At 63.3% G+C, this 21,012-nt stretch overlaps 2 protein-coding genes across 4 annotated transcripts; one reads left to right on the plus strand and one right to left on the minus strand.

The window, feature by feature from the left end:
* The first annotated feature begins 662 nt into the window (after nucleotides 1-662).
* Nucleotides 663-16,473, plus strand: LOXL3 (lysyl oxidase like 3). 2 transcript variants are annotated; one of them, XM_066632288.1, is made up of 14 exons: nucleotides 663-981; nucleotides 4,923-5,245; nucleotides 5,603-5,766; nucleotides 7,256-7,467; nucleotides 10,470-10,689; nucleotides 10,787-10,964; nucleotides 11,227-11,381; nucleotides 13,231-13,386; nucleotides 13,511-13,670; nucleotides 14,046-14,289; nucleotides 14,503-14,618; nucleotides 14,854-14,990; nucleotides 15,661-15,772; nucleotides 15,895-16,473. In XM_066632288.1, exons 2-14 carry the CDS (start codon nucleotides 4,933-4,935, stop codon nucleotides 15,966-15,968), a joined length of 2,241 nt encoding a protein of 746 aa, XP_066488385.1. In that variant the 5' UTR covers nucleotides 663-981; nucleotides 4,923-4,932; the 3' UTR covers nucleotides 15,969-16,473. The 2 variants fall into 2 exon arrangements, with proteins under 2 accessions (XP_066488385.1, XP_066488384.1); XM_066632287.1 differs by having other exon boundaries at nucleotides 664-981; nucleotides 10,784-10,964.
* A 798-nt stretch (nucleotides 16,474-17,271) lies between these two features.
* On the minus strand, nucleotides 17,272-21,002 carry HTRA2 (HtrA serine peptidase 2). Of its 2 annotated transcripts, XM_066631929.1 has the most exons (8): nucleotides 20,510-20,993; nucleotides 20,198-20,402; nucleotides 19,895-20,089; nucleotides 19,773-19,805; nucleotides 19,486-19,594; nucleotides 19,278-19,347; nucleotides 18,564-18,659; nucleotides 17,272-18,444 (listed from the first exon to the last, which is right to left on the minus strand). In XM_066631929.1, exons 1-8 carry the CDS (start codon nucleotides 20,896-20,898, stop codon nucleotides 18,279-18,281), a joined length of 1,263 nt encoding a protein of 420 aa, XP_066488026.1. In that variant the 5' UTR covers nucleotides 20,899-20,993; the 3' UTR covers nucleotides 17,272-18,278. The 2 variants fall into 2 exon arrangements, with proteins under 2 accessions (XP_066488026.1, XP_066488025.1); XM_066631928.1 differs by having other exon boundaries at nucleotides 19,895-20,402; nucleotides 20,510-21,002.
* Between the last annotated feature and the right edge of the window lie 10 nt (nucleotides 21,003-21,012).

The raw sequence follows: 21,012 nt of genomic DNA on the forward strand, positions 1-21,012 counted from the left end.
TTTGGGGGTCCTGGTCCTCTTTTGCAGTTATGACATCTGGGAGGCACCTGATTCAAAGCCACTGCCTGGCCAGTCTTTGGCCAGAGTATCTCCCCCCCCACCCCACAGCAGAACTCATGGCCAGGCGAGTTGGTGCCCAGGGACAGGGCAGGCTCCATGCAGGGGAGGAACAGTTAGAGGCCCGTGCCAGCCCAGGACAGCGGATGGGGATTAAGTGCAGTGCATGCCTTGGCTCTCCTGCGGGGCAAGAGGCAGGCCAGGTGGGGTTCTACTGCCATCCTCTGGCACACCTGCCAGGGTTGGGGCGGAGCCAAAGGCGGGGAGGGGAGCCTTGGGGAAGGCTTTGGAGGGTGAGACACAACTGGCACACCTGCCTGGCTCACTGGGAGTTCGCAGCACCTGGACCGGTTGGCGGGTGAAGGAGGGATCCTGTCTGAGCTGCCAAAGGCACCGAATCCAGCAAACGCCCATTAAGAAAAGGCTCCCCCGTGACCCCGGCACGGCCTCCGAGGAAACCCCAGCTGAGCCCCCAGAGGGCCCCGGCCGCCAGAGGCCCGCTGAAACCGCCTGGCGGAGGACTGAGCCGCGAAGCGGCGTCCGGGTCTCTGCCCGCCCAGGGGTGGCGCCAGAGCCCGGCAGGAGTGGGCAAGGCCCCCATGGGGGTCACGGCAGCAGGCAAGGCGCCGCTAGGTGCCTGGGGGTGGAGGTTCCCACGGCAGGACAGGAGTCGAGCGAGCGGGAGGGCTCCGGCCGCCCCTTTCCAGCGGCGGCTTGTCGGCAGGGGCCCGGCGGTCCAAACCTTGACGCACGCGCTGGCTCGGCTGCTGGCTGACCGGCCCTCGGGGCCCCTCCGTGGGACGCCCGGGCCAAGCCCAGCCAGCCGGGGGCGGGGTGAAGAGGAGGCCGTCCGGGGGCGGCCTCTTAGTCGGCTGGCCGGGAGCAGCGGCGGAGTGGCTGGGACCGGGCAGCGGTTCCGCAGAGGTCAGTCGAGAGCTTGGGGGGCTCGCGACCTCCAGCCCGGGGCGGACGCAGCAGCAGAGCTCCCCCCGGGCCGGGGTTCCTGTGCTGGAGCCTCGGGGCAGCAGCGTCTCACTGGGAAGCGGGGTGGTCCCCACGTCGGGAGGCGGCCTTTCCGCTGGACCGCCCGCCCCCCCATCCTTCCTGCCCCGCCGGGCCCTCCAGGCACGCAGCTGGGCTGCCGCGGAGGGAGGAGGCTCGCTCGGGTGACCTCCGCGGCGGCAGGTCCGTCTAGGCGACCTCGGCCAGGGCACCCGCGCGCCTTCCCGCGGCCAGGCCGTTGCCGCGAGCGCCGGACCCCGCGCCCTCCCCTCCGACAGGCAGTGCGGGGGAGGCGCCGCCGCCTGCCCAGAGCAGCCTCCCTCGGACCGCCTTCCTCCGTCCCTCGTCTCCCCGCTCCTGCTCCCCGGGCGGGTGCTGGAAGGCCTCGGGGCCGGCGCCTGCCTGCCTCGATCCGACCACCGGCCCCCCCCCCCCGCATCCTCTCGGACCTGCCGCCCCTTTGGACGTCTGCGGGCTTGGAAGAGGAAGCCCGGAGGGCGGCCGGGCCGCGAGAGCTTCTTGGGACACGGAGCGTCCGGGCCGCTTTCTCCTCGCCCCCTCCCAGAAGCCGGCAGGGCAGGCCCCCCGCCACGTCCGCAAGGGCAGCACCCCGCCTGCTGGCTGCCCGGCCGCGGCTCCCTCCGAGACCTCCAGCCAGGCGGGAGAGGCGCCGCCTTCCCAGGCAGACAGTCCTGGCGCGGGAAGTCCTTCCTGCGAGGGCTGAAGCGAGGGGGTGTGCCCGGCGCAGCGCTGCCAAGGGTCCGGGACTCTCCCGGGGCCTGGCACTTTCCACCCCCGCCTGGCCTGCCGCTGGTGTGGGATGCTGCGTGCGACGAGGCCAGGCGGCCACAGCCGCCGGTGGGCCTGTGGAGACCCAGAGGTGGGGCTGCGGCTGCGGCTGTGGCCGCCACAGAAGTCGCTCTGGGCCACCCTCGCCACTCTCCTGCGCGCCGAAATACAGCGGTGCCGGTTTTCTGCCCTGATTTTCTCTGTGAAGAGATTTCAGACCCCCTGGAGCATGTCTGGTTTTCTCCAGCTGTTTTCTCCGGAAGCCCAGCGGCCCCGGGCTCCAAAGATTTTCCACCTGGCACCACCACCCCCTCCCCACCCCCGTTCTGCACCCTCCCCTCCCCCTTTGGGAAGGACCCCAAAAGATACTTCACACCCCCTGTTGAAATTCCTCTCGGAGGCCCTGTCAGGTCCACCTCCCGCCTGAGGGTCCCTCAGCTCCCTGGAGGCTGCTGTCCCATCACCTCTTGCCTGGCTCTCTCCAAACACACCACACGCAGCTTCTGTGACGGAAGGGCCTCCTGCGTCCTCACCATCCTTGCCACCCACTCCCGGACCGCTCCAGACCGTGGCGCCCAGAACAGGGCACAGCAGGGGCAGAGCACAGTGGACAGGACCGTGACGCGGGGCTCTGTGTCACAGCCCAGACTCGTGCCTGCATGCGCCACCCACCCCAGGGGCGCCAGGGATGCGGAGGAGCGTGTGGGGCACTGCCTGCTGTGCGGGAAGAGTGGCGTGCCTGGGGCCAGTCCCGCAGCAGCCCTGCTTCCCACTGCTTGTCCCAGTGTTCTTCCCTCCCTCTTCCGAAGCAGCAGCGCAACTGGCTGTGCTGTGAGCAGGACCAGCAGCTGCTGTCCTGGCACAATGTGGAGTGTTTTCGGCCAAAAAATGGAAGTGGTGATTTTCATCCTCCAGGCCTTACGAGGTCGCACGCAGCTTCCCCGGCCCTCAGAATGCCTCTGGGGGGAGACAGCAGGTGCAGGGGTGGCGAGTGCTGCCCCAAGGCATCTGCTGCCTGGGGGGAGGCAGCAGGCGTGGTGGGGGTGGCACCCCTAGGTGGGCGGCAGCACTCCTGCAGCTGTGTCCCTGGGCAGCTCAGTAGCAAGGAACACCACCGTGGCTCCCTCTGCCTGTTTGCTGCCAGTCCAGGGGAGGACTGGGCAGGCAGCCCTGAGCAAAAAAGCTGCAACTTCTTCACGAGGTGTAATGGGTGGGGGAGAAGAATCCTGTGCTCTGCTGAGACCTTGCTTAAGAAAACTCCTGTGAAGGAGAGAGACCCTGGATAGCTGGTCCCAAGGCTGGCACCCCCACAAAAGCCCCCTCTCTACCCAGGTCACCAGGACCTTGCTGCCTGTGGGTGGGCCAATGGTCTGATGTAGGCTGGTGCAGTCCCTGCCTGAGGAGGAGTGTCCTCAGAGCCGCTTCTGGACTCTGGAGTGTCCCTGGCGTGGCTGCTGGGATCCCACTCTTGGGTGACCACCAGGCCCAGGCTCAGTGGGGAGGAAGCTTTTTCCTCTGTAGCGGGTAGGATTTAGCCTGTGTGAGTGAGAGAGGACCAGGGAACCACAAAGAGGGCCTCCTGCCCCCAGCCAGGCTCTCCCGAAGGTCAGACTGGACGCGCCAGGAGTCTCCAGCACTGGGCTCCCTGCTCAGCTCCAGGCCCAGAGGCTGCCACTCTGGCAGGGAAACCTTGGGTGTGTGTCCCCGCCCATCCACACACAAGATCTTGTGAGGGCTTTCAGCTGTGGATCCTGGCAAGGAGTCTCACCTGCAGCAGGGGGAGGTGGGGGCGGGGGGGCAGCAGCAGCACTGGCCCATCCATGATACGGTTGCCTCAGGTAGCAGACTGGCAGGGAGCACCTGCTTTTGCCCACCTGGGTTGGGAATGTGGTGGAAGAGGGGAGGCTAGAGAGCTGTAGGAGCCAAGGGGGGTGTACGGCCAGGCAAAGAGCGTAGTGTTCAGCAAGCAGCCCTGGCCAGGCAGTCCTTGCCCCCACTTCTTCCTCCAACCCCACCTGCCCCAGATTCTGCCTGCCTTCCTGGTCAGCACTGGCAGGCTGCAGGTGTGCTGGCTGAGCAGAAAGATGCCAGGAGGGGGCTGCAGGGGGAGGCGGTTCCAGGCCGGGGGGGGGGGCCTTTGGGGCAAAGGTATCCAGGGCCTGGGCAAGAGCTCCCTCCCTCCCTCACTCCCTGCAGCACTGGTGCTCTCTTTGTGCCTCTTGAACCGCAGAGGTGATCGCCTCTGGTGACACCACTGAAGAGAGGAGCAGCCGTGGCCTGACCATGACAAATGCCCCCACAACTCCAAAGAGAAAACCAGGAAGGCCCTGATCCAGATCACATCCATGGTTCAGGATGGGCTTGGGGGTGGAGGACCCTAGACGGAAGAGAGCAAGAGTCCATGCCACTTGGGGCTGCCTGTGTCCAGGTGTCTCCCGTGTCCTCAGAAGCTGGGACTTCTTGAGAAATGTGGAGTTCCTTTCATTCCCCTCCCCCAGCTCAGATTCTTGCTTGAAATGTGTTCTGTGGGCCTGGTAGTGATGCTGGGTTGGAATACAACCTTTGCAGAGGTGAGACTTTGGCCCAGGGTTGACATTTTGCATTACAAAAAAATTGGGGTTCCCAAATAAATGGATCAAATCTTGGTTATGCAGCAAACCGTTGCTTGGCCAGGGAAACAAAACTGGCCTCATCGAGCTCTAGGGCACCCCATGGGCTGGGTAGCAGCGGTTAGGACAGCTGCTCCAGGGACACAGTGGAACAGGGCTCTGGTTGTCCCTGGTTGATCCTTGAGAAAGGGTGGGCAGGCGGAAGAGGCCAGGGAAGGAAGGAGGCTGAAGGGGGGACACAATAGATGCCGGGGGCTCTGGAAAGGAAGAGGAAGGAGCCACTCTGGGAGGGCAAACCACAGGCCAAAATGGAACGAAGCCCCCCCCCCGGGTGCTGGGCAAGGCTATGGCCAGTGGGCCCCCTTGGAAGGCCGGTGGGCAAAGGGAGGGGAGTCGGGCTGGATGGGCGCAGCTGCTCACCTGCTAACTGGATCCTGTGCTGACGATGTGCCTCTTCTCCCCCAGGTCCCAGAAGATGAGCACTGCGGCTGGGGGGCGGTGGGGGCTGCTCTGCCTGCTGTGCGTCACCTGGTTGTGGGTGAGTGCCGCCCAGCGGAGTACCCCAGCACCCACAGGGCTAAGCCCAGGAAGCCCCAGGCTGCAGTTCCGGCTGGCTGGCTATCCCCGCAAGCACAACGAGGGGCGTGTGGAGGTCTCCTACAACCAGGAGTGGGGCACCATCTGTGATGACGACTTCACCCTGGCCAATGCCCACGTCCTCTGCCGCCACCTGGGCTTTGTGGCTGCCACAGGCTGGACTCACAGTGCCAAGTACGGCAAAGGCACTGGTAAGCACGGCAGAGTCAGGAAGGTGCCGGTTGCTGAGGGAGGGCAGTTGCTGTTGGTTTGCCTTGTGTGAGGGACCCTCCAGCAGCTCAGGCAACGTGATCCGAGCCTTGCTGGTCCAGCCCAGGTGCAGGAAGCCTTGGGGGTGTCCCCCCACCCATCCACACACCAGATCTTGTGAGGGTTTCCAGCTGTGGGTCCTGGCCAGAGTGCATTTCCCCTCCCCACTGAAGCCTCCAAATGTAAGCCCCTGTACCGTTCTGGCCAGGAGTGAGCCCCCAAGGTGCTTCTGCCTCCTGCTGGCATCTGCGGCCCTGTGGAAGCAGGCCCAGACCCCCGCTCTGGCTGTGCCTTGGCAGGGCCCATTTGGCTGGACAACCTGAGCTGCACGGGCAGTGAGAAGAGCATCGTGGAGTGCCAGTCCCGAGGCTGGGGCAACAGCGACTGCTCCCACGAGGAGGATGCTGGGGTGGTCTGCAAGGATGAGCGCGTGGCTGGCTTCGTGGACTCCAACGTGATCGAGGTGGGTCTGGTCCAGGAGGGGCAGCCCCACCCCTTTCCCTGCTGCCAGGGCTGGGCTGCCTCCTGGTTCCAGAGGCATGGAGACCCCTTCAGGCCCCCAGGCCAGCAGCTGCTCAGTTCCCTCTTCTCTGCCCTGCCACCAGGAGCCAGTCAACCAGCCTCCCGAGTGCAGCTCCTCAGTGTCTGGGGCAGGTGGGGGTGCCTGCCTTGGGGTGCTCTGGTTGTCACCTCAGGGTGCAGATCACTGCAGAAAGGGTGGGGCCAAAACCAGCAGAGAGGGGGACAGGTGATGCTCTGGGGAATGGCCTTTGATTTGCACAGGCAGGGCTGGCCCTGGGTGCTGTGGGGCTCAACTGGAAACAGGTTTTGCAGGGCCCCAGGCTCACAGCCAAGGTCTGCTGAGGCCTCAGAGATATCAAAAAGCTTTGTTATATCTTTAGGGTAGGACGGAAAGCCATTAAAATGCCCCTCACTTAAAAGTGAAGGCGAGTTCGTAGACCGACTGGATCTTAGCACAATTAATATAAAATTGCAGTACAGTACGTTGCCCTCGTGTGGGGCCGCCTTAGGCACAGGGCCCCATTGAGAGCAGTGGGGACAAATGACGTTATCTGCCGACGCCCTGTCCAGCTAGCTCCCTGGAGTTCCCCGGAGCCCACCTCGCCTGGCCCTCGCCCCGGACGGGGCCCTGGCGCTGGGTATGGCTCCCCATCAGGCCTCAGGGAACCTCGGCTCCGGGCACTCTTCCTGCCCGAGGGCTTCACCTTCCCCTTCTCAAAGCATGTACATGGCACAGGCTCCCCGTCTTTGGGGAGAGGCGGGCAGCAGGCCGCCTGGCACCCATTTCCCATGCTCTGCCGTGGACCTGGTCCTCCCCACCACCAAGTCTCCCCTCACTGGGGTTCGGCCTCTTCCTGCTGAGAACCTCACCCTACTGCTTATATCCCATGCCTGCACCACGCTCAGTGCTCCAGGCTCCGAAACCCTTTGGAAACCCTTTACCTTTGCCCTCACCTGAACTCTTAAGCACCCCCCTCCCTAGCCAGGCTGTTCTAAGGCCAGTTGCAGGTAGCTGTGTTGGACCGCCAGTAACATCTGGGCAAGCCCCAGTCTGGGGATGCTTTGACCATGAGAATCTGTGAAGAGCTACCCACAAACCCAGCTGCCTCCCAACTGATCCGCACTTCCAGGTCATGGATGAACAAGCTGAACAGCTCCCATCCCCAGCCTGATCTATGGGGTGCATGGCTCTCCATGGTGAAAATTGCCCACGAACCTACTGGCGGTTCTGGATGCCCCACCGCCCTGGGGTTGTGGAATAAAATGCTGCTCCCCCCTCCTGGAAGTAATTGCGTTGATGTCACCACCGTTTTGGTATCATCTCACCACTCAGAACCCACCCAGAACCATCAGTTCAGGCAAGATGCTGCTCGGTGGGGGGTCTGGACCTGGAGCTCCTGCCTGGGCTGACCCTCTTTCACTCTTCCCAGACAGAGCAGAACCAGGTGGAGGAGCTGCGGCTCCGCCCTGTGGTATCCCCTGCCAGGCGGCCCCTCCCCATTATGGAGGGCATTGTGGAGGTCCGTCGCAGGAGCGGCTGGGCCCAGATCTGTGACCACAACTGGGACAGTCGGAACAGCCGCGTTGTCTGTGGCATGTTGGGCTTCCCCGCCGAGAGGAAGGTCAACCGCAACTTCTACAAGTGAGTGCAGGACTGGGGTGGGGGAGGGAGGCCTAGACTGGCTCCATTGGTGCTGCCTGGCCACTGCCCCCCCAGTCAGGTGGGAAAACGGGTGGTAGGTACGGGGTCCTTCTGAAAGAGATGTGCAGGCTGTTACGGGGGGGGGGGCCTACAGTGCCCTTTCTGGTGGGCACACCGGTCGTGAGGCCTGCACTCAGCCAGAGCAGACACTGGACCGAAATATCTTCCTGGAATGAAAATGCCATTTTGGTCCCTTCGGGGAGAAAAGCAGGATAAAAATACTGCAACTAGATAAGCGAGTGCCAGGGAAGGCTTCCTCTTGGGCCTGACTGCAACGACAGCCGTGTTGGCAGCAGCAGCCCAGCCGCTCAGAGCTGCATCACGGCCGAGTTTGTCCTTCTTCGGAATGTGTCCTTCTTCCGAGCTGGTCCGGAGCGGCTCTTCACTCAGATGGGGTCAAGTAGGGAACATCGGTGGCAGCGACATCCTGGAGCCCAAATTGGGGGCCTCACAGTCTGAATGGGAGCGAGGCGGACCTGCCCGAGCACTGGGTGTCTCCCCTCCACCGTTGGGTGGAGCACTGCAAAGGAACGGCCCGGGAGGGGGCTGACCAGGGGGGCTATGTGGACACTTGTTGGGTGCCTGCAGCTCACCCCGCTGCCCCCCACACACCCCAGTCACCACCTGGCTTCCACCCCTCCCCCCTTCCTTCCCTGAAGGAGTGTCAACTTTCATTCTCCAGGCAGTTCAAGAGAGTAGCCAGGCCAGCACGGGGCAGGAGGAGGAGGCCAGGCCCCCGTAAGAGGTAACGGGGCCAGGAGAACCCTGCTCCATGCAGCTGGTTGCCCCTGGCCGCCCCAGAGCCCCCCAGGCCTCCTGGATGGGGCTGAGCTACCCCCGCTCAGCAGGTTCATCCAGGCTGGATGCAGCCGCTGCAGATCCAGCCACACAAAGGCCATGAACCTCACCCCCCCCCCCCGCACAGCAAGGGCCTCTTGCTCCGCAGCCTGAAGGGCACTGTGAGGTTCATCCTGGGACTTGGGGGGCTCCGCTAACCTGCTTGGAACTGGGAGGGGGAGTTCTGCTTGCACCTTTTGTCCCTCGCTGGACCTCTCCCCTCCGCGCTCCCCGGGCCTGGTGCTGTTGAGGAGGCCTGGGAGATAGCAGGGCGGGGGCTACTCCCTGGAGCCAGCGCCAGTGCATCCCGCTGACGAGAGGGCAGGGTCTGCCTCCTCTCCCGTCAGCCATGCCAAGCCACCCTGGATCACAGGGCCGACCCACACAAGGGAGGTGCACTTGGGGTCCTGGGCAGGCAGTCCCTGAGACCTCCTGGGTAGGGAAGCTGGGCAGAAGGTGCCCATCCAAGGTGGAGCTGCTCCGACTGAGTTGCGCCTGCCTAGAGGCCTGTCCAGATGGCAGTGGCGGCAGCAGCAGGGGGAGGGGTTCGCCCACCCCAGATTGGCGAGGGAGGGAAAGTAAATTCAGTAGGTTTCATGCATTAAAAATTGCTCGCTGCATTTAATAAAGTGGCACAGGTTGGACCCAGCTGCAGTCTGGTGTCTTCTCTGGGGGATATGAGTGTCAACAGAATACAGGGAGGTGGCGCAGAATGCAGGTCTCCTGGTCTTGTGTGTGCTCCCGGAGGCATCTGGTGGGCCGCTGGGAGATACAGGAAGCTGGACGAGATGGGCCCAGGGCCTGGTTCATTCTTATGTTCTTAGGGGGCCTTCTGGTCTTCCTGGGAGAAGTAGCAGTGCTGAGCAGCACAGTTGGGGGGGTAGCTGAGCAGCAGCCGGAGGGGGGGGAGCCAGACGGGCAGGTTGGACGTGGCCTCCAGACAAAGGCTGCAGTGTCTCTGCGGCCATCTGAGCAATGACTCACAGGTGGTAAGGCAGGCTGAGCCAAGGGAGGATGCAGAGGGAGGGCTCTGCCCCAGGCGCTGCGTGGCCCCCAGACTGGCTGCAGGAGGCCTCCTGAGGCCAAGGGGCACTTAAAAGGAAGGGGGCACAGGGGATGCAGCCCTGTGTGGAGAAAGCCCTTCCGTTTCTGTCGGGCTCCATCTTGGGGCATGCGCTGGCAGTAGATCTGTCCCTCAGTGCTGCCTGAGTGGGGGTGGGAAGGGCCCCGGGGGAGGGCTTGGAGAGTGGAGGAGACAAGGAGGGCACCCCCTCCAGAACCAGCCTCAGAGGGCCCCCCCCAGCTCTGCACTGCCTCCACTGGCAGGCAGAAGCTCCCTCCAGCTGTGATCCTTCCATTGCAGCAGCCTACAAACATGCTGCGGAGACCAAGGACCCAATCCTATCCCATTTTCCAGTTCCAGGGCAGCTGTGCCAATGGGGCATGTGCTGCTTTCTGTGGTGGGGAGGCAGTCGCAGAGGCCTCCTCAAGTTAGGGGAACAAATGTTCCCTTACCTCGGGGCTGCATTGTGGCTGCATCGGAGCTGGAAAGTTGAATAGGACTGGGCCCCAAGACCCAGGCAGAGGCTGCCAGGCAGAAGCGGCTCCATTACTGAGTGGGGGGAGAGAATGGTCTATCAGCTTAGTAAAATGAGACTGCACAGTGGCAGGGCACCTGCAGCACCAGGCCCTGGTGAGTGGAAATGGTGCTGGGGGAGGGAGACTCACTGGCCATTTCAGGACAGTTCAGGTGTTCTTTGTTGCCCCAGCACAGAGATGAGCTTCCTGCAGTGACAGGTTGGGAGCCGGCAGGCCAGGAGTAGGAGAGGTCTGGCGCCAAGGAGAGGCTGCCTGCAAGCCTCCCTCAGCCTAGCCTTCTGTTTCCCTGCCTAGGGTCCAGGCCTCGCCCCAAGCCTAGGCACAGGGAGGCCAATGGCTTGGCTGCCCCAAGGTGGGTGCTGGCAGCGCAGTGCCCATGTCTGAGCCAGGAAGATGCCATTGGCTCACCCGCCACTGAGCCCAGAGGGCCCAGCAGTGACATCAGACTGCATGCCCCAGTCCCCCCCCCACCGCCCACAGTGATGCCGCCCTTTCCGTCCCTGCAGGCTGTACTCGGAGCGCCAGGAGCTCAACTACTGGCTGCGCTCGGTGGTTTGCACAGGGAGCGAGGCCCACCTTTCGATGTGCACCTTGGAGTTCTACAAGAGCAATACCACTGGAGCCTGCCAGGGCGGGATGCCAGCCGTGGTCAGCTGTGTGCCCGGGCCCCTCTTTGCCCCAGCCAGTGCCCAGAAGAAGAAGCGGCAGCAGCGGCAGGGGCAGCAGGTGAGCCAGCAGACAGTAGGCAGTGCAGCGGGGAGAGCAGCGGAGGAGGCTGCAGCTGCTCCTTGGGCTGACCGGTCCTTCCTCCCCACCCCAGCAGCGCCTCCGGCTGAGAGGTGGAGCGAGACCTGGCGAGGGGCGCATCGAGGTCCTGAAAAACAACGAATGGGGCACTGTTTGTGACGACCGCTGGGACCTGGTGGCGGCGAGTGTGGCTTGCCGTGAGCTGGGCTTTGGCAGCGCCAAGGAGGCCCTGGCGGGGGCACGCATGGGCCAGGGTGAGTGGTGGCCGCAGTGATGAAAAGCCGTCCTGACTGCCCACAGCCAGCTCAGAAAGCAGCTGGCTCCAGGCCACAAACGGCCCCCCAAGATGGTCACTGGCCACTCCCCTACTGCCTGGCCCCCCAGTCAGGCACCTGCCATGGTCTGGGGGACATGGGAGTCCACAGGCAGGCAGGTGAGAGGGGTCCTGGCAGCGCCATGCTGCAGAGCCTTTAAGGAGAGGCTCACACAGGTGCCTGGTGCTCCTCTCCCCGGCAGCGATGGGCCAGATCCACTTGACGGAGGTGCGCTGCTCAGGATCCGAGAAGTCCCTGTGGAACTGCCGGTACAAGAACATCACCCAGGAGGACTGCAAGCACTCCGAAGACGCTGGAGTTCGCTGCAACATCCCCTACATGGGCTACGAGACCACGGTGAGCTGAGTAGGCAGGAACCCTGGCAGGGGGCAGTCCGCTGCTCTCCCCCTCCCTCTGGGAAAACAGCGCTCCACTTTCCAAAAGGGAGATAGCCCTGGCTCAGGTATGATCATTGGCTGCCCTAGTGTGGACAACCTGCTCCCCTCCACTCCAAAGTGGTGCTCTAACCATGTCTGCCCCCCCCCCACATCAGTGAGGCCTGGAAGGGCAGCATCTCCAGGGTGGAAGAGCCAGGAGACGCATTTTGTCTCTGATCTCCCTGATGATGGAAGCGCCCAGAGCCTCTGCCTCCTGTCCAGGGCCCCAGAACAGGCCAGAGGAGCTCGTGCGCAGCTGGGCCGCGAGAGCTGCAGGCTGCTGCTTCCAGGCCAGGTTCCTTCTGAGCCTCTGACAGTCTGCCTGAGAGGCCCAAGCAAGGGGGGCGGAGCAGGAGCTGTGGTGGGGGCAGCTGCGCGCCCTGCTAGCCACACGTCAGCTGCATGGCCGTCAGAGAGAGCTGCTACTGCTGGGCACTGGTGCAAGTCGCCAAGCGGTGCTGCCCTCCCACAGCTTCCAGGGAACAGGAAACTCCACACCGGTCTGTGAACCAGCCCACTGGCCACAGCAGGAAGGCTCCGTCCAGGGAGCTCTGCCCACTTCCTAAGAGGCACAGAGTGCCGTCTCAGGCAGGCACACGTGTCACAGAAACCGGCTGTGGGGCAGGAGGGAGTGCTGAGCAGCCCATAGGCCTGGTGCTGCCACCACTGCCCCAGTTGTGCACATGCAACCACGATGCGCAGCAGCAGTGCGGGCCTGTTGCCCTTCCCAGCAACGGAAGATTCTGGCCCACTTGCTCTGGCACTGGGCTGGCGTTTCCAACCTGAAGCCATTTGCCAGGGAGCAAGAGAGGAAAGCCCAGCCCAGGAGGGCCACTTCTCGGTGTTTCCCCTGAGCGTCCAGAGGAGGCTCCCTTACTGTACAGAACAGTCGCTCCCAGGTCAGCAGCAGGCCATCCTGGGATGTCTGCTGACAGGCTTGTGCCCCTTGAGCTCTGGGTGGGCAGGGTATGCCTCCTGCACCTCCCTCGGCAGCAGAGGTCTCCTGCACCAGGTGCAAGGAAGTGGCAACAGGATACAGGTCTCTTGGTGCCCTGTGTGCTCCCCGAGGCATCTGCTGGGTCGCTGTGAGATACAGGAAGCTGGGCCTCTGGCCTGATCCAGCAGGGCTCTTCTTATGAGCTCAGCACCATGTGGATGGGGGCCCAGAGGTGGCCCTCCAAAGCCCTCCGGGGGCATTTGGGGCAGCAGGAGTGGGCTGAGGGGAGGAGGCTGCTGGCAGCACGGGCGAAGATGTGGAGAGAGCAGTGGCATGTTGGTGGGAAGGACTCCCCCTTCTGCATTCTGTCCTGGGGGCGGCTGGTTGACAGCCCTACTCCCCCCTGCTCTGGGGAAGAGGAGCCCCCAGCACCACACAGGAAGGCAGGCATCTCTCCCACCCTACCCCTTTCTCTCCAGACCTGGCTAACTGGGAGCCACAGCAGGGCCAGGTAGTATACCTCCCCCTAGCCCACGGGGTCTGGCCTGCAGTGACAGCTGGGGCAGTCTGGCCTTGGCTGGACCTTGACTTTTCTAGCCATGGCTTTCAGGCCATAAGAACATAAGCACAGCCCCACTGGATCAGGCCATAGGCCCACAGCTTTTGGCTGTTCACTGCTTGCCAGAAGGCACTCCCTTCTCTGTTGGGGGGGGGGCTCATGGTGAAGCAGGCACTTGTGCAGCTTGGGGGGGGGGTGACTACTGCCACGGCAGGGCCTTGTGGGCAGCGAAGTGCACTGCCCAGGCTGATTCCTGGCAGGGCTTCTCCACAGATACGCATTGTTGGAGGCCGAACTCCCTTTGAGGGGCGTCTGGAAGTGAAGCGTGCCGGGAGGTGGGGCACCATCTGCAGCACGAGCTGGGGCACCTCGGAGGCCATGGTGGCCTGCCGGCAGCTGGGCCTTGGCTACGCCATGCATGCTGTGACGGTAGGTGGCATTGGTGGGAAGGGGAGGGCAGGACAGGGCAGGAAGCAGCAGGCGCATAATGCGGGGTAGAGGGGACGCTGTGCCGTTCGCCCACCCCCTCATTCCCCTGCACTCTGTCTCCAAGGAAACGTGGTACTGGGATGCCGGCAACGTGACCGAGATGGTGCTCAGTGGCGTGAAGTGCACCGGCCAGGAGATGGCGCTGAGCCACTGCCAGCAGCACAGCAGCCCCAGCTGCGGGAAGACAGGCCCTCGCTTTGCTGCCGGCGTCATCTGCTCCGAGAGTGAGGGCTGGGCTGGGCGAGAGGGTCCCCCTGGGGGGAGGGCAGCAGCTGGGCACAGCTCAGCCGGGCCGCCAGCTTGGGGCACTCTCTGGATTGCGTCGTGCCCTGTTTGTGGCCCGCCTCTGTGGGCTGAGTGATGGCCACAGCCTCAAGTCACCCTGGGGGAGGAGCCAGCAGTCGAAAGAAGTGTGATCCTTCTTTGAGGGCCTAGTGAGGACTGTTGCAGGACTGTGGATATCCTCCAACCTCTGTGGGTCCCCTGCCTGCCATCTGTCTTCCTAGGGGCCCAACTCTGACCCTCCCACTTTGGCAGAGCACCCCACGGTTGTACCACAGAGGCCTTCACTGCAATCTGATGCTCATCTCCCTTTGCAGCCGCCTCGGACCTGCTGCTCCACGCCCTGCTAGTCCAAGAGACAGCGTACATTGAGGACCGCCCTCTGCACATGCTCTATTGTGCAGCAGAAGAGAACTGCTTGTCCAGTAGTGCCCGCAATGCCAACTGGCCCTATGGGCACCGGCGCCTCCTGCGCTTCTCCTCCCAGATCCACAACCACGGACGGGCAGACTTCCGCCCCAAAGCAGGGCGCCACTCCTGGGTCTGGCACGAGTGCCATGGGTAAGGGGCCAGCTGGCCAGGGGACAGTGGCTGAGCTGGACGCAGGGGCAGGGCCTGGGGTGGGTCGTCTCTCCCCCCCATTAGTGCTTCTGTATGTGAGCCTTTGAACATGACACTCCCCCCCCACGGCAGTCCTCACTTTAAAGACCCCCTGAACAGAGGGGGCTTTCTCTTGCCCTTTCCCCCCAAAGCAAGTCCTGTGCCCCCCCCCAGGCACTACCACAGCATGGATGTCTTCACCCACTATGATCTCCTGACACCCAATGGAACCAAAGTGGCCGAGGGGCACAAGGCCAGTTTCTGCCTGGAGGACACAGAGTGTGATGAAGGTGAGTTTTGCCTCCAAGCCCTTGGTGGGGGAAGCCCTTGGCAGTGCGATTGTTTCAGGAGAGCCTCTCTTGCCCTGAGACTTGGAAGCTCGGGGGGGGGGGGTGACCACAGGTTTGTGATTGCTTGGGGGGAGGTTAAAGGCCAAAAGAGTGAAGCACCTGGTGGATGAGCTTCTCTTGCTGTGAGTGGGAAGGGGCCCTAGGCACCCACCCCACCCTCTCTCTCCTCGGGCAGCTGTGGGCAAACGCTACGAGTGTGCCAACTTTGGGGAGCAGGGCATCACCGTGGGCTGCTGGGACCTCTACCGGCATGACATCGACTGCCAGTGGATAGACATCACTGACGTCAAGGCAGGGAACTACATCCTGCAGGTAAGCCGCTCTCCCCCCCCCCCAACCCCACAACACGCACCAGACTGGGTGAAATGAGACCCGAGAGTCCAGGAGCCAGAACGGATCAGCACAGCTGCTGCAGTCATGCCCCTTGTGCTGCTGTGCTCAGCGGCCGACGATCATGGCTCTCTCGACAGGTCAGGCTTGGTTCGGACAGGGCCAGCCCAACAGGGTCGCTGCCCAACACCAGCACTGGCCAGAAGAAAAGTACCTCACTCTGTCTGTACTCCATCCTCATTCAGGAAACAGCCTTTTACGCCCAGCATCTGGTGCTTCAGGGGGTGTGCTTGCAGACTCAAAACCCCACAGCAGAGCAGTTTGAGGGAGCAGGGGCAGAGCTCTGCAGCTCATGGCCAGGGCCAGCCGTCTCGGGGCAGAGAGCACCCAACTCTCCCACCCCTTGGGCTGCTTCCCAGGTGGAGTTCCTGGGCAGAAGCAGAGTTGAGGTGCTACGAGGAACCGATTCTGGAAGTCCCAGCTGGCAGGCCTTGAGGCACTACTGCTTTTTAAACTGCGATCCAGTTTGCTGGACCCGCTGTGTGACCTCACCGCTCCTGTGGCCTCTGTAGCTGGGCTGGCCCAGCCTAGTCATGGGGGGGACACGGCAGCTGGGCCTAGTCCCGCTCAGCAGGACCTCTCACCCCCCCAGGTGGTGATTAACCCCAGGCAGGAGGTGGCGGAGAGCGACTTCACCAACAACGCCATGAAGTGCAACTGCAAGTACGACGGGCACCGTGTCTGGGTCCACAACTGCCACATAGGTAGCAGAGCATGGCTGGAGGAAATGGGGCAGCAGAGGCTGGGGGCGGGGTGAGGCAGAGGTGCCAGCAGGCTGCCAGGGTTGTGGGAAGATTCACAGCAACCTTCTGTTCCCCTTTTGCAGGCGACGCTCTCAGCGAGGAGGCCAGCCGGCGCTTTGAACAGTACCCTGGACAGCTCAACAACCAGATTGTGTAGCTGGCCAGCTGACCACCCCACCCTTAGGCTCCAGCCACACTGCCCGTCAGGCTGGGGAGGGGAGCAACGGAAACCATCTTTCCAAGAAAGCACAAGGCAGAATGCAGCTGGTCTGGCCCAGCTCAACCCTGGGGAGATCTGGCACAGAGAAACCCCTTGGCCGGCAGGCAGTGGTGGAGGGCCAGTGTGGGACGGTCACGCAAGAGAAACCTCCCCCCCCCCCCAAAGACAATGCAGGAAAACCAGGCCTGGAGTGGTGAGATGTGACTGAAAGGCCCCTCTCCTCTGCTTTCTAGACACGGCCCCCCCCAGCTCATTGGGAAGCCAGCAAGCATCCCGGCCTGCTCCAGAGGGCAAGCTGGAAGCTCCCGCTACCTGAGCCCCTACTCACCCTTGCTCACCAGTCAGCCCTTCAGCCGGTGACTGTCTGGGTCACTGCTGAGGGAGGGTCCAGCTCTGCTCTCCGTGCGTGTGTATATACATAAAGTATTTTTTGTTAGCCCCACCTTGGCTCCTACTTGACTAGAGGGAGGAGTAAGAGAACAGGGTGGAGCTGCAGGGTGGCCTCTCCCCAGAGCTAGGCTGAGGGGGGCAGGCATGGCTGGAACCTTTTGCGTGTGTCAGCAGCATCAGAATCCTGGCCAGCAGCCCAGCGGTCTCCTCTCAGACCCCCACCCCCCAGCATGGGATCAGGAAGTGGAGAGGAAGACGCTCCACTGCAGATGAAAGGGGAGCCTGTATGGGGACAGGAAATGGAGGCAAGCCCTTGGCTGCAGCCAGGCCCCTCCAATCAACACTCAGCAAGGCCCTGGTCGGCCCAGGCATTGGGAACACCTCCCCCCAGGCAGCAGGAGCCAGGTTCTAAGGAACAAGCTGTACAGGCTAACCTGTGCACAGCCCTTGTGGCGCTGGAGGGCCACAGCCACACGGGAGGAACTTGTGGCCTCCACAGCCACAGCGAGCTCCCAAGAAACAGGGTCCCATCCTAGCACCTTCCACACGTTACCCTCTAGGAGCCAAGAGCACGCCTACTTCCATTGGAAGGGCCAATATAAGGCAGCAGCGGGGCAGGCCTCAGCCACAGCAGAACCGCTTGAGGTTGCTAACTTCCAAGGGCCTGCAGGGTGCCCCCTCAGAGCCTGTCCCAGCACCGGGCACCACTGGCAGCCCACTTGAAACTCCCACTTGAAGGGCCAGGCGCCTCTGCTGATGCACTCCAGCACTCTTCCTAGTGGAGGCACAGCTGCTAAGTAACACCCCCCATACGACCCTGAACTAGACAAACAAATGAGTAACCCAGCACTGGTCTGGCAGACGTCAGGGATTTATTTTGATAACAGTGGGAAGAAGCAAGACCCACGTCACCAGGCAGTCCTGGAAAGTGCAGAGAACGCGTCATTTAAGTCCAAGTTCCTAACCCTCAAGCCTACAAAGGTGTTTTGAAGCAACGCAAACTGAGCGTGCACGTCTGCAAAGGGTCCAGTGAGCAGCCCTCCAATGGCCACTGGCCCATCCCTTTTCCTGCACGCATAAAAGAGGATGCCCCACCACTGCTTCTGCGCAGCTGGGAAGAGAACCACCTGAAATCTCCCACCACCAGGCATGCAAGCATGGAGGCTGACCCTGGCTTTAGCCTTGGAGTGCTGCTGCAGCACTAGTCCTTTGTTTCTCCGCTGCCGCAAGGCCTTCTAAGAGGCACGCCGGGCCCTCCTGCTCCCCACAAGCAAAGGACCACCTGTTCCTTGAGTGCTAGAAGACCTAGTACCTGCAACGGCAGCAATAGGCACCATTAATCAGCTGTGCAAACTGGGAGAGGAGACCTCTCAGAGTGGATTGACCGGCTTGCATGTGAGAAGGCAGATGAGTACGCTGCAAAGGGCTGGTGGGTGCACCTTGCAGATTTGGGGGCGGGACAGTGTCTGTCTCTGTTGCAATCCATGCTCTTCACAACCTCTTTGAGCAGCTGAACCGCCTGTGAACATGGGCCCATTTCCACACAGCAGAGCATCCACCACTGCCCTGCCCTAGATCCCAGAGCCTTGCTTGGTACCTATGAGCCCTTGACAAGTGGGAGGGCTAGATATTTGCTGTCTGCAGAATACCCAGGCCAGAAATGATCCCATGTCAGAGGGCAGCCCCAAAGACCAGTGGCACGTCTCTCCCACCCTAGCACCCAGGCATACTGCAGCGTCTGCACAGAGAGGGAGGAACAGCAAGCAACTGAGGACTTGGGCTTTCCCCACAGGCTGCCCCAAAGCAGTCCCCTCTCCCAAGGCTTAGCTCCAGGCAGAGGCTGCGCCCACTTCACCCCTATTCGGCGGCCTCTGGAGTGATAGTCAGCAGCAAGGCCTCATGGCCACGATGCACCAGCAGGACCAGGTGGGGCTGTGTTCGCACCGCTTCATAGATGTCCTCTGCCCGCTGGCATGGCTGGCCGTTGATCTCCACCACCACGTCACCAGCCTTTAACCCTGCACTGCAGAGAGAAGCCATTGGGGAAGCATGGAGGAACCCCCCCCTTCACAAGCAGGCACACACGCACTGTACCACTCATGCAACCCCCCCCCCCAAGACAACAGAGAACCCAGAGCTTACTGATGTGCGGGTGAGCCGATGATCACCTTGTGGATGAGGACCCCATGGGCCACATCTGGGAAGCTTGCATCCCTTATTTTCAGCTCTCCAAGGATGCTAGGGCAGGGAGGAACACCAGATCAGCACTTAGCGGGGGCTGCACCCTGGTGGACAAAACCTTGACTAGCAGACTAGCGGAGAATGAGACGTGCAGAGGGAGGCCCTGGGGTCCTAGAGCCACTGCACAACTAGCAGCTGGTCTTAAACCCCCTCCCCTCCCTTGGCTCTTCCTTGCAACAGTTTAGCACCAGCTGTGTCTGGCAAGGAAACGGGAAGCGAGCTGGGTCTCCTCTCCTCCTGTGACCATTGCCCTTTTCAAACAACCCACCAACCCTGGGAAGCTACTTGCTACTGTTGCCATTTCACAAGACTCAGGCAGCAGGAACCAGTAGCTCCTGTGACCAGGAGGCCTGCTGGAACCCAGAGCCAGCCCTCTGGCTCCTGGACCTTCGTGGGCATGAGCATCCCCTAGGCCTGTCTGCAAGGCACACTGCCGAAAGGGGAGGGAACGTTACGAGAGCAGCTCTAGGCTGGCAGAGAGGGCTGGACTCTGCCAATGGGGGCCAAGCAGAGGTCCCCGAGGGGCAGGTCTGGTCTCCACCTTCGCAAACCTGCCAGTGATCAACACCGTGTGTCAGTGGGGCCACCCGCCTCCTCCTTGCAACTCCTCTCTACCTGGGCGTCAGCGTCAGCATCATCACGCCAATGTAGCGCCGCTTCCCCTCTGAACCGCCGAGCCAGGAGCCTGTTGGGGGGGAGGGACAGAGGTCACAATAGAGAACGCCCCTTTGCTCCCACACATGGTTCCCTCTGCCACAAGGAAAGGGACAGGCTGTAGCCAAAGAAATGCCCTTGCCCCACCCCTATGGACAGCCAGGCTCACCCTTGTGCTTCTCCCCCTCCTCCAGAAAGGCCCGCAGCCGGTCGGAGGGAATGGCGAAGGAGATTCCGGGGGTTACTTTCATGGTGTTCACGCCAATCACCTCACCGTCCTAGGAGGCAGAGGCAAGAGTGGCCGAAGAAGAAAGTCCTGCGGGCATTCCAGCAAGGCGGGGAGCAGCTAGCGAGGTCTGCAAGGTCCAGGCAGGGCCCTTGGCTGGGCTCCCCTTCCTGGACTGCACCAGCACTCCTCCCTGGCAGCTCACACGGCCTTCCCTCCCGCGTACTCACCAGGTTGACCAGGGGGCCGCCGGAGTTCCCAAACTGCAGAGAAGGAAAGAGGCGTCGGGCAGGGCAGGGCAGGGCAGGGCAGGGCAGGGCAGGGGCCCCCCGCGCACCCGCCCCCTCCTTACGTCGATGGCCGCGTCGGTCTGGATGTACTCCATGTCGGAGGCGGCCAGGCCCAGCTCCCGGCCCCCGCGCTGGGCGGAGCTGACGATGCCCGAGGTGATGGTGTTCTGCAGGGCGAAGGGGCTGCCCATGGCCACCACGAACTCGCCCTGCCGCACCTCCGAGGAGCGGCCCAGCGGCAGCGTGGGCAGGGGGTGCTGCGGAGAAGGAGCAGAGCGAGAGGGTTGGCGGCCCGTAGGCTCGGGCGGTGCCGGGGAGCCCGCCGGGTCGAGAAGGGCCGCCCTGGGAGCAGCGGGGCCAGGCACCTTGGGCGCGATCCTGATTGTGGCGATGTCGGCCGCCGGGTCCACCTGCTGCACGACCGCGTCGTAGCGCTCCCCGCTGGCCAGCCGCACCCGCACGCGCCGCCGGTTCGCCACCACGTGGGCGTTGGTCACGATCAGGCCGTCTGCGGACACCACGAAGCCGGAGCCGTTGGAGACGGGCAGCTCCCGGCCGGAGAGCGGGTGCCTGCGGGGAAGGGAGGGGAGAAGAGCGTCGCGTTGCTGGCGGGGCGCGGAGCCCGGCTGCGCAGGCGAGCCGTCCGGAGGCCGCCCCCCCCCCCGCGGGCGCCTTACCTGCCCAGGATCTCAACGTAGACGAGCGCCGGCGCCGTCCGCTCCACCACGTCGGCTATGAAGTTGAAAGTGGCGCGCGGGGAGCCCGGCCGGGCGGCGGGGGGCGGGGCGGGACCGGCGGCCAGCAGGGGGCGGGGCCGGAGCGAGGGGGCGGGGCCCTGGACAGCGTCTGCCTCCGCCCGCCTGCTCCGGCGCCAGGACAGCAGGAGCAGCAGCCCCGCCCCCGCCGCCGGCCACGCCCACCGGCGCGAGGGTGGAGGAGTCTGCCCCTGGGCACCGCCGTCCCCCGCTCCGCCGCCTCCGCTCAGGCCGCGCGTCAGCCCCGCCCGGACCCAGCCGCCTCCGCTCCGCAGCAGCGCCGCACGCGCGGCCAGGCGACCCGCCGCCATCGTCCCGCGCGGCCAGGCCACTCCGCGCCCTCAAGGCTCGCCGGGAAGGCCCTCCTGCGCGAGGCGTGCCGGGAAGCGTAGTCCCGAGGCCGAAGCTCCGTCCTTCCGGAAGTC

Source organism: Tiliqua scincoides, chromosome 6 (genome assembly GCF_035046505.1).
Source record: "Tiliqua scincoides isolate rTilSci1 chromosome 6, rTilSci1.hap2, whole genome shotgun sequence".
In the NCBI taxonomy this organism is placed as follows: domain Eukaryota; kingdom Metazoa; phylum Chordata; class Lepidosauria; order Squamata; family Scincidae; genus Tiliqua; species Tiliqua scincoides.

Coding starts and splice junctions, on each gene's coding strand:
- LOXL3 (XM_066632287.1), top strand. CDS start 4,933: ATGAGCACTGCGGCTGGGGGGCGGTGGGGGCTGCTCTGCCTGCTGTGC. Junction 7,468..10,469: donor GTCAACCGCAACTTCTACAA/GTGAGTGCAGGA, acceptor CCGTCCCTGCAG/GCTGTACTCGGAGCGCCAGG. Junction 10,690..10,783: donor AGCAGCGGCAGGGGCAGCAG/GTGAGCCAGCAG, acceptor TCCCCACCCCAG/CAGCGCCTCCGGCTGAGAGG.
- HTRA2 (XM_066631928.1), bottom strand. CDS start 20,898: ATGGCGGCGGGTCGCCTGGCCGCGCGTGCGGCGCTGCTGCGGAGCGGA. Junction 19,806..19,894: donor AGACCGACGCGGCCATCGAC/GTAAGGAGGGGG, acceptor CCTTCTCTGCAG/TTTGGGAACTCCGGCGGCCC. Junction 18,660..19,277: donor ATGCTGACGCTGACGCCCAG/GTAGAGAGGAGT, acceptor TCCCTGCCCTAG/CATCCTTGGAGAGCTGAAAA.